This window comes from Sinocyclocheilus anshuiensis, unplaced genomic scaffold, assembly GCF_001515605.1.
Source record: "Sinocyclocheilus anshuiensis isolate Anshui unplaced genomic scaffold, SAMN03320099.WGS_v1.1 scaffold1531, whole genome shotgun sequence".
Taxonomy (NCBI): Eukaryota; Metazoa; Chordata; class Actinopteri; order Cypriniformes; family Cyprinidae; genus Sinocyclocheilus; species Sinocyclocheilus anshuiensis.
The window spans coordinates 499298-517283 of record NW_015551200.1 but is presented as its reverse complement, the minus strand read 5'-3'; the positions used below and the strand labels follow the sequence as shown (position 1 = coordinate 517283).

General features: G+C 36.5%; 1 protein-coding gene across 1 annotated transcript in view; it reads left to right on the top strand.

The window, feature by feature from the left end:
- LOC107663364 (extracellular matrix protein FRAS1-like) overlaps positions 1-17986 on the top strand; it is a 139290-nt gene that overhangs the window by 58479 nt on the left and 62825 nt on the right. Inside the window, exons 6-14 of the mRNA XM_016453574.1 lie at positions 725-858; positions 1011-1094; positions 3860-3961; positions 4984-5175; positions 6591-6680; positions 7382-7420; positions 7522-7669; positions 10249-10395; positions 11763-11897. Coding sequence (XP_016309060.1) covers positions 725-858; positions 1011-1094; positions 3860-3961; positions 4984-5175; positions 6591-6680; positions 7382-7420; positions 7522-7669; positions 10249-10395; positions 11763-11897 — 1071 coding nt within the window. The remainder of the gene's footprint in view (positions 1-724; positions 859-1010; positions 1095-3859; positions 3962-4983; positions 5176-6590; positions 6681-7381; positions 7421-7521; positions 7670-10248; positions 10396-11762; positions 11898-17986) is intronic.

The following is a 17986-nucleotide window of genomic DNA, read 5'->3' as shown; positions in this document are numbered from 1 at the left end:
CTTGTTAAAGTATATTTTCAAAATGTCACTGAATTTATTGTGAACAATTCATCCATCCTTATGTTTTTTATTTATTTATTTATTTTTTACTTTTTTGACCATGTAATTTTGAATCAAAATATAATAACAACAGACTTCTCTTTGGTGATGTATTCTGGACTTCTCCAGTCATTTCGTCCGCTTAAACCTCACACCTTTCTTAAAGTTGACTGCAAGCTTACAATCAGATCTGCCCCCATCCAATCAAAAACCCAAGGACAGAACCAACTTCCCTCCCTACAGTTTTTTCCAATAATCTGTTTCACTTGGATGTACATCATGATACAGAAGAAATTGCCATCCGTTTGAGCAGATATAACAGCATTGTCTCAACCAGTGGTGTAAATTTGGGGCATGAATTTGCTCAAACAATGGCAAACTTGTATGGTAGATACTGAACATTTTTGAAAACAGCTATTGTTTTTGCAGTTCTTTTTGGTGTCACTAGTGGCACAGATATTACAACACTTCAGCTTTTGCATGTTGTGATGTTAGTAGCAATCATCTGTTTGCCTCTCTTTTTTGAATGTTTTGCTGATTGCTTTTAAAAGGCATGCTTTTCTTAGCTATATGGGTCCCAAGAGGGTTTATTCTGCTTCATACTGTCAGAGACCAATGATGTGCTTTTTTCTTTTAGACATTCGAGTACAGTTTTGCAATTAAAATACTCTTTCTCACTCCATAGCCTCTTGCTCTTGGGAAGGCCGTCAGTACAGAGATGGGGTGGAATGGACATCCAGCCCCTGTACAAAGTGTCGATGCAAAAATGGTCACACTGAATGCCTGGTTGCAGAGTGTCTGCCTGTTACATGCAAAGCGGTCAGTAACAAGCCAGGACTGTGCCTTGTGTTTAGATGTGTAAAACTACCTCATCATCTCTAAACCTAGACTAATTAACCCTGTTATTATATATTGAAAGAGTTGGTCTAGCTATTAAAAACAGCATGTTGATGTACTAATTTGATACACAGAACGAGAACCTGGTGGTCCAGCCAGGACAGTGCTGTCCTCAATGTGAGCCGAATCCCTGCATGGAGGCTGGGAATGAGTACAAGGTAAGCCGGAAAAGAGATTAGAGAAAGGTGAAATATACACAGAGATCCCAGGACAGAGATAGATGGAGAGTGACAGATGGGATAATGCATGTCTGTATTACGGAAGACCTTTTGAGGGAGGGGATGGTAAGTGTGGGTTAAAGTGTGTTCATTATTCATACTGTGGCAGATGGGTTGAGCATAAAGCCGTGTCTGAGTGTGTGTGTGATATGCGTGTCACTCCTGCTTCTGTCATTCCTCCACACTTCTTTCTTTGCCTCATATCATCTCTTGTTCCTCCCTCCATTGTTCACACACACATATTACACATCATTGCCTCAAGTGACTCTTCATCTGTTTGCTCACTCTCTCTCAATTTGCAGTTTTTGTCTGCTTCATTAAAGGGATAGTTCACCCAAAAACGAAAATTCTGTCATTAATTACTCACCTTCATGTCATTCCAAACCCATAAGACCTTCATTCATCTTTGGAACACAAATTAAGATATTTTATATGAAATCCGAGAGCTTTCTGACCCTCCATAGACAGTAGTGATGGGAAGATCGGATCATTTTACTAACTCGGATCTTTGAATCTCGTTCATCAAAATGAACAAATCTTTTTTTCAAGTCATTTACAGAATATAATTAAAACGTTACATGAATAGCCAAATTCCACAACACATCTACTTACTGTTAATGCAATAAAACTATAATGCAACTTTAAGGCCAAATTATGAGAAACAGAAAAGATTAATTCATTGTTTTATGCAGTCTGTTAGTTTCCCTCACCTCCCCGATCATATCGTTCTTTCTTTTGTCGCGTCACATCCCCACAAACTGAAGCTATGCAGTCTGTACCGAAAACAGAAATGAGTAGCTCATCTCTCGAGTCTTCGGGTTCAAGTCGTTCGTTCATCCAGTCCCATAGGCTATAACGCGATGCAGTCCCAGAAACACAAATGATTAGTTCATCTCTCGAGTCTTCGGGTTCGAGTCATTCGTTCTTTCGTCACGTGCCCGCTTCCCGGCTCAGTATCTTACAACAAATACAAACATTACATATTATTAACTGTATGCTGTTATTATATGTAGGTATCTTAGCTTTATCAAAGGGATTTTTCCTCCTCATACGGATAAAGATGAAAGCCTCTTTATTACCACATTCAGTGTTAACCATCATGAAAGAAACCCACAAATGTATAAATTGTGAGAAATAAACAAGCTACAATTTGAGACCAGAAACGCGACTGTAAACGTGTTTGTAAGGAAGGTTGGGAATTGTTAACTTATATCTGTATCCAATACTGCTATCACGTCATGTGACAAAAGAGCGAACGACTCAGACCCGAAGACTCGAGAGGTGAACTAATCATTTCTGTTTCCTGTAAAGAACTAATAGGATGTTGCGCATTTCAACATGAAATGAACGAATCCCTCGCTGAGAGGACTCGTCATTCTCGAGTCATATTAAAGATTAGTTCAAATTGAACAAATCGTTCATGAACGAAACATCACTAATAGACAGCAAGGGTATTACCACGGTCAAGACACAGAAACGCAGTAAGGACATTGTTAAAATGGACCATGTGACATCAGTTGGTCAACCGTAATTTTACGAAGCTATGAGAATACTTTTTGTGTGCAAAGAAAACTAAAATAACGACTTTACTCGACAATTCTTCTTCGCGTCATCCTAGTGCCGTTATAGAGAGGATCACGACGCATGCGCATGCTTTCCTCTGCACGTGTTCTACGTCAGCAGCACCACACGCATGTGTCATGATGAAACTCTCTTATACCAATAAAGCACCAGAGTCAATATTACTATAGACATGGCATATTAAGATGATGGTTGAATCATGTGGTTAATTCTTAAATGATTCCATTTGATCACCGCTGTCTGGAGTATATGGTTACATCCTTGCAGTACTGACACATCTCTTTAGACACACAAACGTCACAAGCGTCCCCGAAATCTCTCATCAGCATGTCATTTAGGGCTGTTTCTCTGTTCACCGTGCTTTCAGCGATCACGTCCCACTCGGCAGAATTCAGCTCTTTTGATCACAGTGGATTGTGTGAAAGCAAAGCAGGGATTTAGAGAGGATAACATTCACCACTTTTTTCATCTCCTTCTAGTACTTGTCTTGTTCACTACAGCATTGGCTGAAATTGTCATTTATTTTAAAGGTGACATATCATGAAAATCTGACTTTTCCAGGGGTTTTAAGTGCTATAATCAGGTCCCCGGTGCATCTACCAACCAAGGAAACGTGAAAAAATTAACCCAGTCACTTTGCTTTGGTAAGCCTTTTTCAGCAAGCATCTGAAAAAAAGAGCACGTCTGATTTCGCTCCCCTAGTGACATTGCAAAGGGATCTCATTATAATATTAGCGCCCCTTAATCTGTAAGTTTCCACCCATGGCGCCATCATTTTGATTTCGCAAACGACAACTGTGTACTAGTTCTTATGCTAATGTTCTGCTTTTGAGCTGAAACTTCACAGACACATTCTGGGGACACCAGAGACTTATATTACATATTGTAAAAAGGGGCATAATATGTCTCCTTTAAATTCATTATGTGCTGTAATTTGTTCTGCTGCTAAAGCTTTGAACAGCATTGAGATACCATCTGAATTTTGAAATTGAATTGAGACATTGGTGGTGTAGCTCTGTATTTTTTTTATTTTTACATACATTTAAAAATACAGTATTGATACTATTGATGACAGATGTTCCTCTCTCTCAGAACTCTTTTACTGTGTATGTGTGTGTTCTTAGCACGGCGAGCAGTGGCAGAGGGGCAGCTGTACCTCCTGTGTGTGCGATCGCGGTCATTCTCGCTGTCAGACGGAGAAGTGCCCTCCTCTCCACTGTGATAAGGTCAGCAGAAATCCATTACACCCCAACACTTCATGTCAAAGACAGTTTCTTGACCCCCACACTTGCTGAGAAGATCAAGAAAGAGATGCTGTTGGCTAACCGATTGTTGTCATTTACAATTTAATACAATCTCACTTTGATTCTTGCAGTTTATGCTTCTTGGGCCTAAAAGTGACAGTTAGGATTTTTCGTCATCCAGGATTGTTTGCACCATATATTTTGCATTTTGTCTGTTGCTCCGGGGTGTTTTTCATCTCAGTCTTTTGCTTTCATGCAAAATTCATGATCTTATGTAACTGTGCTTTAGAACAATACTCAGCAGGAACAGACATTTGGTTTTTATATCTTACCTTAATAAGCGTGACTCCTTAAAGAGCGTGAAATTACCTCATTAAATGAAAAAGAGTTTTATGGCTTATAGTATTTATTTTAATAACTGGAGTCCATCTCTATGCTAAAAGTTGGCGAAATTCACTTTTAACATTTATACAGTTCTTTAGTTTTTTCTTCTAGGCTATTGTATATTTTCCTAAAAAAAAAATATACAGGGACAAGCCCTTCAGTAGGTCCCGTTCAAACTCCTAATTCCTAAATTTCTAAAACTTCAAAATACATCAACACACAATTTTGTGAGGTTTATAAGGAAGTATTTTGGGTTATATATAAATTAGGCTCTATTAAATGGATGTTGTTGTTTGCAACAGATTTTTTTTTACAAACTGAGGCACAAGTAAAAATGATTGGTTACACTTTATTTTAAGCTGTCCTTGTTACAGTGTATTTATACACTTAAGTACTTAGTAATAGTAATAGTAATAGTAATTAACTACATGTACTTACTATATGGTTAGGGTTTGGCTTAGGGTTACTTGCATGTAATTATGCATAATTATTGTTATTATAATAGTAAGTACATGTAATGTGTAACAAGAACACCGTAAAATAAAGTGTTACCAAATGATTTGATGTGCATTATAACAAGTGTGACATTTTATAATGTCTGCTAACGTGTGACTCCTCAGGGTCAGACGAAGGTCAAGCGAGCCGGGCAGTGCTGTGAAGATTGTGTCTCATCAAAAGGCAGCTGCCTCTATGAGGGCATTGTCCGTTACCATGGTGATATGTGGAACGGCACGGGTTGTGAGTTCTGCATGTGTGAACGGGGTCAGGTGCTGTGCCAATGGGTCGAGTGCGCCAGATCAGAGTGCCCACGGGTATGCGTCCAAATTTTATAAAGAACACATTTCTATGCAGAGCCATCAGCAGGGACACATACTTACTCTGCTCATTAAAAGACACAATTAACAAGCTCAGCTTGAGGGGATGCCCTATATGTAAAATGTTGACTATTATTAGGGCAAAATATACCAGATGAGTTTGAGACCTGAGGCACATTATCTCTGTGGTCATTTGTCCTGGTTATGAATTATAACTTTATTCAATCAATATATTCTCTGCTTCTCCATTAATCATAAGGAGCTTTGAAAGGTTGAGAAATGTGGAGATTTATCACTTATTAATTATACTTTTGGCCCAAATCCAGAATTGCCACTGTAAAGGTTATTCTTTAGAGAGGAAACTCTGACTTAAAAGTTTTTAAGTCCTGTGAATTTCACTACTGTCAAGGTAAAGTCTGTAATGGAAGTTTAAAAGAGTAGTACACAAGTTTGAACAGAAACTTCTCAGGTTTTAAATGTGACATACATTCTGGTGCAAAAAACTATTATGCATGCTGTAAAAAGTGGTAACATGCAATTCTTTAGAGATATTTCTACTAGTTTTTTTTTACTAGTCCCATTTTTGGGATAGTTCTGTCATCATTCACTCACCCTCATGTCAGTCCAAAACCATAAAACCTTTGTTCACCTTTGAACTCAAATAAAGATATTTGTATTATGAATAGAAGCCTAAATTAAATATGTTCATCATATAAAGTGACCATGTCTCTTCAGAAGACTCTTTTATGATGTCTTTTTGCATTTTTTGATGTGTGAAAGATTTGGTTGAATGGACAACCAATGGATGGACAAAAAAGATAAGAGTATAATAAAAATATCTTCATTTGTGTTGTGAAGATGAGTGACACGAGTGTAGGTAAATTATCACAAAATTTTCATTTTTGTGTGAACTATCCCTTTATATTTAGTTTTGTTGGCATTAACTAATGTATTCAGGTTATTTATATATATATATATATATTACATTTTTTCAGTGCAGTGGTTTTAAGGTCCTGCATTAATTAAAATGAGTGCTGATGTTCATTGAAGTCATAGTAATAGAGCGTCTGATTAAACAACAAAGAAATACAACAGATGCTTCTATATCTTTTTGAAAACATTGATCAAACCCTCTTTCCCATCTGTAGTTCCGTAATTCACTGACATATTCTGATTCGCCTATAAGACCACCATGGCTTTGGTGATCTGACTGTGTTACACAGAAACAACTAAAGATTCTCTCATGAATGTAAATGACTATTGATAGCGGCCCCCTATAAAGAACCTCAGAGGTAGAATTGGAAATGTGATGTAATTAGAGATTTGTGGCTCTGTGTCAGACAGCTAATCATTCCCCTGTGGGTGTTTTCATGCTGAAATTAAATGAACTAAAATTTCTCACCTTGTGCCAGGGAGAAAAACTGGTCCATTTGCCTGGGAAATGCTGCCCAGAGTGTAAGACAACAACCAGTTCCTGTACATATTCACAGCCAGACCAGAAGGTACGAAGCTTCTTTTAATATGGGTTTTAGTAAAACATACAGTGGTTTTATCATGTTTTATATCCATGTTTACATGTGAAATACATATGCTACCATACAAATGTTTGGGGTCGGTAAGATATTTTGAAAGAAGTGTCTTATTCTCACCAAGAGTGCATTTATTTGATCAAAAATACTGTAAAAACAGTAATATTGTGAAATATTTTTACAATTTGAAATAACTGTTTTCTATTTTAATATAAATGTAATTCATTTATGAGATGTCAAAGCTAAAATTTTAACATCATTACTCCAGTCTTTATTGTCACATGATCATTCAGGAATCATTCTAATATGCTGATTTGGTGCTCAGGAATCATTACTTATTATTAATGTTGAAAACAGATGTGCTGCTTAATATTTTATGGAAACTACGATATATTTTTTGCAGGATTCTTTAATGAAGAGAAAGTTCAAAAGAAAAGCATTTATTTGAAAAAAAAAATTTTTTTGTAACACTATAAATGCATTACTGACACGTTTTATCAATTGAGTGTCATTGCTGAATAAATGTATTCATTTCGCTCTCTCTCAAAAATAAATAAATAAATAAATAAATACTGAGCCCAAATGCTAATATGAAAGAAGATTTTGATAGCAACGAAGAGAAAAAGACAAGCAAATCAATACCACCAACAATCAGACTGTCTTTGTCTATTTAGGGGCAAAAATTCAACATCAAGAGTTTTAGACGCCTCACTGTAAGTAAACATAAGCGTGTGGTTTGCAAATTTAAAAAATATTATTATAACAGATTTTTTGTCTAAGCAAAAATGTTTGTTTACTCTTCTTTGTGTCTCAGAATCTAGAAAGTGTCAGAGAGGGGCTGTGTCGTGTGTGTCAGTGTCGAGAGGATCATGTGACCTGTTACCAGCATTCCTGTCCCACCTGTCCACTGGGCACCCTAACTATACCTCACCCTGAACAGTGCTGTCCCGATTGCAATCCAGGTGAGACCTGCGTCTATGTTGGTGTTCATTTCCCAAACAGCAATGGTGTACGAAGCTACAGTAGTTAATTACCATGCTGTCTTGTGTATATGCTCCAATATAATCAGTGAAATTGGGGTTATACTTTGATTTATTTACTTCAAAAGAACATGATTCTATTCCCAGTTTAAAAGCATTTCTTTATGTGATTAAAAACATTTCTGAATTGTTCTGAAAATCTTTCTTTATCAGCCCTCCAAGGAACAATCTCTCAACCATAAGACGAAACATAGTTGATCTGGGTGGTAGAGAGATGAGAGCTATAGCATTAGATTATATTCTGGTTAGATAACGTGGTTATTTAACTCTGTGGCACCCATGAGACTTGGATCTGATCTATATGTTAAATTTCCCTGGTGACTTCAAAAGATGCTACAGAAAGGAACATACATCTTCCTCTCTCTCTTTATCTTAGGAAAGACCATAGAGAGAAAGAAAACAGAATGTGTTTGTGTTAACATTTTGCTTTTATATAGATATGTACTGTATGTTTATCTGAAGAGACAGGGAAAATTGTTTGGACGTTTATATGTGCGTGGGTTGACCGTTTGGCATCTCTGTGTATATGCTTATAAGATTATGCTAATGTATCCTCCAAACACAGCAGTCAAATAGTATTTTTTCTCTTAAACTTTGGACAGGAAACGGCTACCCTGTTTACAAAAAAACAAAACATACTTTTCCCTTCTATATTTATCATAAGCACTATTAAGCACATATGGAAAGTAGAAGCTTGCATGGTGATAGCGCTTGTTAGCTGGTTAATGTCCAGATTTTATCAATAAGGCAAAGGCAGTGTATATGCATTCACAGCCACATAACCATTTGTTACTTGACTGCCTGTTGTGAGGAACAGAAGGAGCCCAGCATCAGTGTTTTATCAGATAGATTGTCTGAGACATAATGACTTGCAGTGTTACTGTGAGAAACACTGCGATTCGGAAGGATTTACTAGCTGCTGACCGTATTATAATACATTTGCACTCAAAACAAGTAGATTTTTCAAATCGATGGAAAGTCTCAAAGGTCATTCTGGTAAAAAATGCTTACTTCAACTGGAAAATGGAGAGTAGGATAGTTTTTCCCCAAGACTTATTGATTCACACACCAGGGTATTTAATTAAAAGTGATTTATGAGGGAATGTCAGAAAATGACTTTCTGAAAGACTCAGAGCTTTCATTTTCTGCCTCTGGATATAAGTCTGGCCTTGTGCTTGCAGTCCAGTCCAAAAATGGAGAGTTACCATCAAATAATTACCAAAGCACCTTTAATGTTCTGCATTGTTCTATTTCCACGTCTCTTGCTCTGGCCTCATGTACGGAGCCAGAAACCTGCAACCCAAAGTCCTTAGCAAGGGATTTACCAGCTCATTAGAGACTGTGTAATTAATTCTTGTGCCAAAGAGAATTATAGTTAGAGGCTCAGGTTTCTTTTGGACCATGTGGAGAAGTTATGAATGGCTTATTAGTACACTGAGTGGGAGATTTGGTGGTTCTTTTGCATGACTATAGAAGAAATTACCATGACGTCATGCATACAAGCATTATATGATGTAATAATATTTGTTAATATTAAAAGAAAATATATGGTTTAGAGTGAATAAAAGCAGGTACACTACCGTTCAAATAATTTGGAGTCTTTCAGACATTTAAAATGTTACAAAAGATTTAAAATTCAAATACATGCTGTTCTTTTGAACTTTTCATCAAATACTCCTAAAAAATGGATCACTTTCCAAAAATATTAGGAAGCACAAGAAATGCTTTTTATTAGATGCTGTTAATATTAGAAAAACATGTTTCTTGAACGGCAAATCAGCAATATTATAATGATTTCTGAAGGATCCTGTGACACTGAACCCTGGATTAATGGCTGCTGAAAATTCAGCATTGAAATCACATGAATAAAGTACATTTTTAAATTATAATAAAAAATATATTTTAAAGGTATTTTTAAATTTGCACAATATTTCTATTTCTACTGTATTTTTGATCAAATGAATGCAGCCTTGGCAAATAGAAAAGACCTCTTTCAAAAACTTTAGAAATCTTACAGACCCGAAACTTTTTGAATGTGTATATGGTTTAGTGAAGAACTATGTGTAGATTAATTTCCACGCTATCCACAAGCCTATTTTAAATGTAAGTATTTTAATTTGTTGGAAGTGTGACAGGTTTTGAGTACTCATAATTGCTTAAATACCCATTTGACAATGTAAATATGAATAATAATGTTATATTGGCTATGATTAAGAACAGCTTTTCTTCATTTTAAAAAAATACCTAAAGCATTCACAATAAATGGTACTTTAATGGATGTTCTTTAATAGGTAAATTCAGCCATTTTTGGTGACATTTGGGTTTGTGCAATGCCTTAGGAAAATGCAAATGTACTGTCACAGCTGCAGGCCAACTGGTTCTGTTTTATTAGAGCAGAGGTGAACAATTCTAATTTAAATGGGTGTTTGTGAAGTAGCTTTATCTGTCATCTGAGGAGTTTGACTTTTGGAGTTTGACTTGTTTTTTGTGTGTGTCTGTAGCAGTGCAGTGTCACAGGGACTGTTTGACATGCTCTGGCACACCAGATCACTGTGACAGCTGTCAGGACCCTTCCGCCCTGTTGATGAATGGACGCTGTCTGCAGTCATGTCCTGAAGGATTTTTCACTCAGGGCAAAGTTTGTGCAGGTATAAACATACTTATTTTTTTTTTGTGTGTTTTACTTTTACAGCCCACGCTGGTTTTGTTGCACGAATTTCTGTTCGCCGCTTCATCTCACTTCCTTTTTTACTTTATCCTCCTCCTTCTATGTTCCCACCAACATTCACACACGTCTGGCCTAAACATATTTTTACCCTATGGTATTTTAAATCCTCAAAACGCCCTCTGCTTTGGGTGATTTCCATAAATAGCTAATCCTATAGCTTTGTTGGTTTGTGTGTGTGTGTGTTTTGTGTGTACTGTATGTGGATGTGCATGTACATGTACATGAGTCATATTTGTCACAGTCATTTCAACAAGTCAAAACACAGACCGGATCCTACACTCGAATTTCCCCCCACTTTGGAGGGCTATAGCCAGGGCCGGATTTACCTCATTTCGTTATATAGGCAAAACTAATTTTTGGGCCCCCTTTCCCTATTAATATAATAGACCTAAAATTACCACTCAAGCAAACAAAAATATTTCTTAATCAGTGGAAACCGTTACAGGTTGAACTAATTTTTTACGCACCTCATCCCAAACCTTCCGTTGCAAATTCCAAAACGTAATTTTAGAGCTAATAACAGAGGCTTGAGCCATTGATATGCAGGCTAACACAGTTATTAATGCAGTCTTAACACAGTTATTAGAGAGAGAGAGAGAGAGGGAGAGAGAGAGATTAAGTGTGTGTGAATACCTGCGTCTATGCGTCTCTCAGCAGTATTCAGCAGCAGCATCTACTAATAGCGAATCTTTAAGTTAAACTGCTTCAAGAACCTCGCTACTGAGAAATGTCATGTAGCTTTTCAGCTGCGAAACTATTTTACTGATAAATTCACGGTGTTTCTGTTCGCATCTCCGCGTGTGTGCTCGAGTGCGTGTCTGCACTGTGTGTGCGTCTGTGAGAGAGAACGGGAGAAAGAAAGCGTGATTTCCGTATAGCCTACATATAAAAGGTGGAAGACATGGAAATAGTTTGTCATTTTTTACCCTATTGTTTGTTATATTTATTTGCTCAATGTCTTCTGGGGTTTTTGGTTCTTTTACTGTTGTAGATAGCCCATAGTATAACAAAAATATTATATATCTCTTCATTGTGTTTGGGCCCCCCCTGGACGAGCGAAAATAGGCACGTGCCTAGAATGCCTATGCGTAAATCCGGCCCTAGCTATAGCATCATTTGACAAAATTCTTATAGTCACTCTTTAACAGCTGCTGTACTAATTCTCTCACACAGAATCTCTATTAATGTATCAGTGCTTTGTACCCAGCTTTCGCATAGTTTTTTGATATTGCAGCCACGAAGTGTATCGCCCAACCCTCATCACCCTTCTCTTTCTCTTTCTGCCAGCCTGCCAGCCGTCATGTGCCACCTGTGAGAATGACTTTGAATGCACAGCATGTGGTGGGTCCTTTCTCCTCAGTGGCAGGCAATGTGTGACCACCTGTGAGAGAGGTCTGTTCCAGGACTACACACGCTGTCTCAGTAAGTCAACTGCTGTTTACATTTCATTCACTTTTATTGTCTTGACTTTCTGTGATACTGTTTACTTCTGCTGTACTTTTATGACTTTCTTACCAGCTTTAAAGAAAGTGTATATATATATATATATATATATATATTTATAGCATCTCAGCATGTAGCTCTTGAGGAAAGATGGCAGTAATACTGTAACAATACAGTATAGATGCGTTTGTGGAGCTATCATATAAATGTTGCCCAAAATCGTGTCTTAAATATATTTTATGAATGAATGATGCATTTATATAGTGCTTTATTGTGTATTGTTGTACATCCAAAGCGCTTTACAATCATGTGGGGGGATCTCTCCTCAACTACCACCAGTGTGCAGCATCCACTTGGATGATATTTTATTTATATAAATATATATTTTATATTATATTTTATTTGAATAGATATTAAATAGAATGATAAATGTATATTTAATATATGTATCTATATTAAATATATACAATACTATTATTTGTTTTAATTTATATAATGTACGTAAATATATATATATATTTACAGCCTTTCGAAAGTTACTATGATTTGATACATTTTGTATTCAGCAAGAATGCATATAAATGATCAAAATCAAAGTAAAGGCATTTATAATGTTATTCTATTTCAAATAATTGCTGTGAACAATTATTCAAGTTCACTTTATTCAACATTTTTCAACTTTAATCATCTAAGAATTCTGAAAAGTCATGGTTTCCATACTTCCTTAAGCTGCACAACTGTTTTCAACTCTGGTAAAAATAGGAAATGTTTCTTGAGCAGCAAATCAGCATAATAGAATGATTTTCTGACACTGAATTCTGAAGAAATGGCTGCTGAAAATTCAGCTTTGAATAAAGAATAGTAATAGTACTTCCACCTAAAGAATAAACAACATTTTAAACAGGTTGAAATAGAAAAAAAATCTTATATTGTAATAATATTTTACAACATTACCGTATTTTTTTTATTAATTAAATGGGAAATTTTCACTGATACCAAACGAATTCTTAATTTATTCATTAATTTTGTATTTATTTGTTGATATAGACAAGGTGCAAATATCACCTGCTATTTATTTTTTAGGGCTAAGATTTACTCATTTACTTCTTTGTTAAATATTAATTTATTGTTCATTGCTATATAATGAAGCTGTATTTACTTCCTCGATAAGCAAAAGGGCCCAGTTTATATATTTAGATGTGGAATTCCTATTGTACAACATTTTGCATCGTGTTAGCTCTAAAAGGTCAATTTCTTCTTTGTTATTAAAGCCAGATGGAGCATTACTGCATCTGCAGTGCATTCACTCCTTGCATAAGAATCAACCTTAAGATGTGGGTACCTGGTCTTGTCAGGCTACCTGACTATAGCAATCCAATCTGGAGGGAATCATGCATCAGTGACCTGTTAACTGGTCTGTGACTGGGACCACTAGACTGTACAGCAATTACTCCAGTCCCCACTCTCATTCAATTTCACACTTTAATAAGCCTCTCCCACTGATTGGACCACATTGTTCTACAAGCGAAAAGATGGAGAAGAAATATCCAGCTTAGGTTGAGCCCATTATAGTGGATTTAGCGAGAATGAGTCTTACTGAGCAATTGAATGTGGAAGATTTTTATCGTGGCCAAGCGATAACGATTCATACTCTTGTTTCACTCTCTGAGTGCAAATGCAAATGTTCAAGAAGTTAATTAGTTAAGCTAAAAAATGAGGAAATCTTAGAGGAAGCCCTTCATCTTTTGTTCTCTTTTCTCTCTCTCTCTTTGTCTGTGCCTTTCTCACTTTCTCTTTTACATTTTAAATGATAATAGAGTTACATTTTTTTATCTCATGTAACATATGAGGTTTGCAATTTTGAAACAAACCGCTAACAGAACTTACCGAACACTTCTTACATGCCACAACTTGGATATCTTAAAGTACTGTATATTATTTCACATCTGCAGCATATCAAGAAGTCGTGTAAAACCTTAAAGTGTTGTGCTGACAGACATCGCCAAGTGTTCTGTCATTCATTTTTCTAGCATGCCAAGCTTTTCCAGGTCCACTAAACATGGTTACCTACATCTCTTGTTCACACTTTGTTGTTGGCTGTCAAAATATTTGGTCCCGTTCCAGCTTCTCAGGGTTCTGGGCCAGTTTGGTGCCAGTGTGTGTGAGTCTGTGTAGAGGTGCCATGTAGAACCGTGAATGTTTCACACCGGGCGCTGTGCCCAGATTTGTAGTTTAATCCTGAGCACTAGATTCCCACAAAGAATAAGAGAAGGTGTCCTATGACCTTATTGCTGCACAACATAATTAGAGACTGTTTTCACAGATTCTGTGGCATTTGTAACAATTTAAAATCATTGATTATTCATAAGGTAAAAAAAATACAGTATTTGTACATAAATCTGAAAAACATTATGACACAAGGCGTAATTAATTACATGTAAAATAAAACATTAGATATGAAGTAAGTGGTTCTTACTAAGGAAAGTATCAGTATTTCTTTTCTAAGTACATTTTAATGTGAATCTCATCCCTCACCATGTTTGTTGTGGACATGAATGACACCAGCTGTGTGACTTAATGAGAGGTATGATGTTACTTTTCATAGTAAAAGCTGAATTTTTGTAGCATACGCCAGTCTTCAGTGTCACATGATCCTTCTGAATTCATTCTAATGTGGTGATTTGGTGCTAAAAAAACACATATTTTAAATGTTGAAAACAGTATTTTTGTGGAAATCGTGGAAACTTTTTTCAGCTTTTTGGCATTTCAGCTTTCAACTGCATTTATTTCAAATGTGTAAATTGTTGGAGGTACATCTAGAGACCAGATTATCAGGGTGACTTAGTGGACTATGCAACAGCATAGCACCTTAAGAACCATTCAGACCACCTTATTTACCACATAGTCTTTAGTACAACACCTTAGTACAGTGGCACCAAGTTTTGCATTGCAAGCATCACTAGGGCTGTGCGATATATATCGTCTGCGATAATATCGTAATTGTTGTTTTAACGATGTGCGATTTGACATTATCGAGTATTTTGCAAAAACAAAACAAAACACCTACAGAGAGCACGCTTTACGTGAAGTCTAGAGTAGTGTGCATATGTATTTAGAGTGTGTTCTTTCACTGCAAGATTCAGTCTATTAAAAAATATTTACAATGATCACAAATTCAAGACTTTGGGGCAGAAAATGTATATATTTATACCACTTCATATAGTTAATCAATTTCACACGAAGAATGACATTTTTTCTCCAAAAATTACTGATTACAAATGTGATATTGATTTTTTACAACAGTTCAATAAACAAATATTAAAGAATAGAGTCCACACAGCTATAACGTTAAAGGCACAGAGAAACGATATCGTTGGAATCACTTTCGGAACGATTTTTTTTTCCAGCTGATGAACAATAAAAACATTGACAGCCAATCAGAATCCATCCTGATACGAGCTCGAGAATTCGCGAGTGCACTTAGAATAAACAGACGATATCGTACGCTGGTGTGGACGCTAATATCGTTATCTTTATAGTTATCGTTCTTGGTGTGAATGGGGCTTTACACCGTATTGCCTGTTTTTGCTCTATTTCGACAATAAAAATAATTCCAAACACAGCCACAGCGCTGTTTCGCGTCTCTAAGCAACATGACGGTGTTTCGTTCCCTAATGAATCATCCGTTTGAATGATTCGGTTCAATTGCAATAACTCACTTATTAACAGTGACCTGCTGCCACCTGCTGGGGGGTTTAAAGTATCTTTTTATTATTTAAATAATTTCAAATATCAGTATTCAACGTTTTTTGTTTAATATATCAAAACATTATTTATGCATCTGTAATCGCAATTTGGTTAAATGCATTCATGTCCTGCACTAAACAGTGTGTAAATGCATCTAAATGCCACTTCAGACTCAGCTTCTGTTTCCTCTGCATTGCAAATATTAATTTTATTGATACTGATTTCATTTGCCTGGTAACAGCTCAAATGTCTTATTATTCTAATTCACTGATTAAATGTAAGAATTTGATTCAAAAGATAATGCACACTTTTAGAAAAATGGCTTTATAAAGATAAAAATGCAGAAGAGTCCATTTTTATGGGCATTGTGTGTCTTTCCTTAGGAGAAATGGAGGGAGAGTTGCTCTGCCCGCATTCCTTTGAGCAATAAAACTAGTGTTATCAGATCAGGGCCGTCCTTAGGGGGGTGCAACTGGTGCGGCTTGAGGGGGGCCCGTGGCGAATGGCCCAAGCCGGAATGCAATTGCGAACAGACCAAGGGGGACAAACCCCCCCCGGAATGCGATCGCGAACGGACCAAGGGGGGCCCCGCTCCCTACCTCGCACTGGGCCCCGCGTCAGCATATCAAAACAGTATTAATGCATTTGTAACTGCAGGTTAAATGCAATCATGTCCTGCACTAAACAGTGTGTAAATGCATCTAAATGCCACTTCAGACTCAGCTTCTGTTTCCTCTGCATTGCAAATATTAATTTTATTGATACTGATTTCATTTGCCTGGTAACAGCTCAAATGTCTTATTATTCTAATTCACTGATTAAATGTAAGAATTTGATTCAAAAGATAATGCACACTTTTAGAAAAATGGCTTTATAAAGATAAAAATGCTCATAAAAGTTAAAAATCTATTTAATCTTATTGGAAAATATTAATTTCTATCAGTGTGAACTGACTACCACACAGAATATGAAGAATATGAAAAACTAAAGGTCACATATTTTACACCTTTCTGGAGTTTTAGGCACAATAAATCGGCACATAAGCGAAAGCCACCGACCCCCAGGCGCCGATCTCCCCCCGAGCCGCCGCCGCCACCGCCCCCCTCGACATCCAGAGCCCGGCGCACCAGCGGACCCTCCGGTGAGCTCTTTCGTGTTGGCTTCCTTCTCTTAGCAGTGTGGAATGCAAGTAAAGTTACACGGAAATGTTTCCATGCGATTTAGTGGTCAGGTGGGTGACGTGACATAATTATCGTCATCATTAGCATAATGTAAACTGCCTTTCTGATCATGTGGTTATTTACACCAGCCATGAGAAAATTTAAACAAATCAAGAGAGCCTGCAGTTTTATATTTGTCTACTTTGGCTAAAATATAACTTAAGATTCTTCAATAGCAAATAAAATTCTTCGGTATGTAGTTTTTTTTTTGTTGCTTCAGATTGTTCTATATAGCGAATTTCTATAATTAAAATACACATGTGATAAATCTTACAACAAAACTGGAGGAAAAAAAACGTGTCGCAGGTGGCGACACGCTCTGAATGTAAATATTTTCAAGAGTTTTTTATTTTATTTATTTATTTATTTTTATTTCCAACATATAATATAAAGGTACTGAACAAATATAAACTACAAAAAAGAAATAGAAAACATACAGTATTATATAAATAATAATAATACAGGTAAAAAAAAAATATAATAATAATAAAAAAAACTAAACAGAAAAAAGAACAGGTATGAGATCATCATATAAATAACAGAAAAGCTTCACAAAGAGACCTAGTGCGTTTTGCTTTACTGTTTTTCAACCCAAGTAGTAACTCAATATAATTTTTCATATCTATCTGAAATAACAAAAAGTTGGGTTGGCTGCTCTAATGCTTGTGTTTATTGACCCTTTTAGGGCCGACGTCACAGTTACGTCACCGCGCTAGCTGGAGGCAAAACAAAGGGGAAACTGGAGGAGGCCAATTCAAACCAGTGCAGATTCAGCTACATGTTCTTGTTGGGTGCCAGAATCGACGTAGTAGAGGCTCCAATTTTACATTTTAAAGCATACCTGCTGCCACTGCCAGACAAAAACCAACGACAGCTGTAGTTAAACGCGATAAAACGAGCGGACTGGACAGAAAGGATCGTCAAAAATGCTCGCGTTTGCAGCGCACACTTCTTATCAGAAAAGGTTCAATAAAGTATTGTCTTTTGTTGTTATGGGCACATCTACAGATTTCTTGCCATATGTCTATGTTTCTTGAATCTCACGACTATGTCGTGTATGAAATAATGTCTGTGTGCATGTGTGTAAAACAACAAACTGAC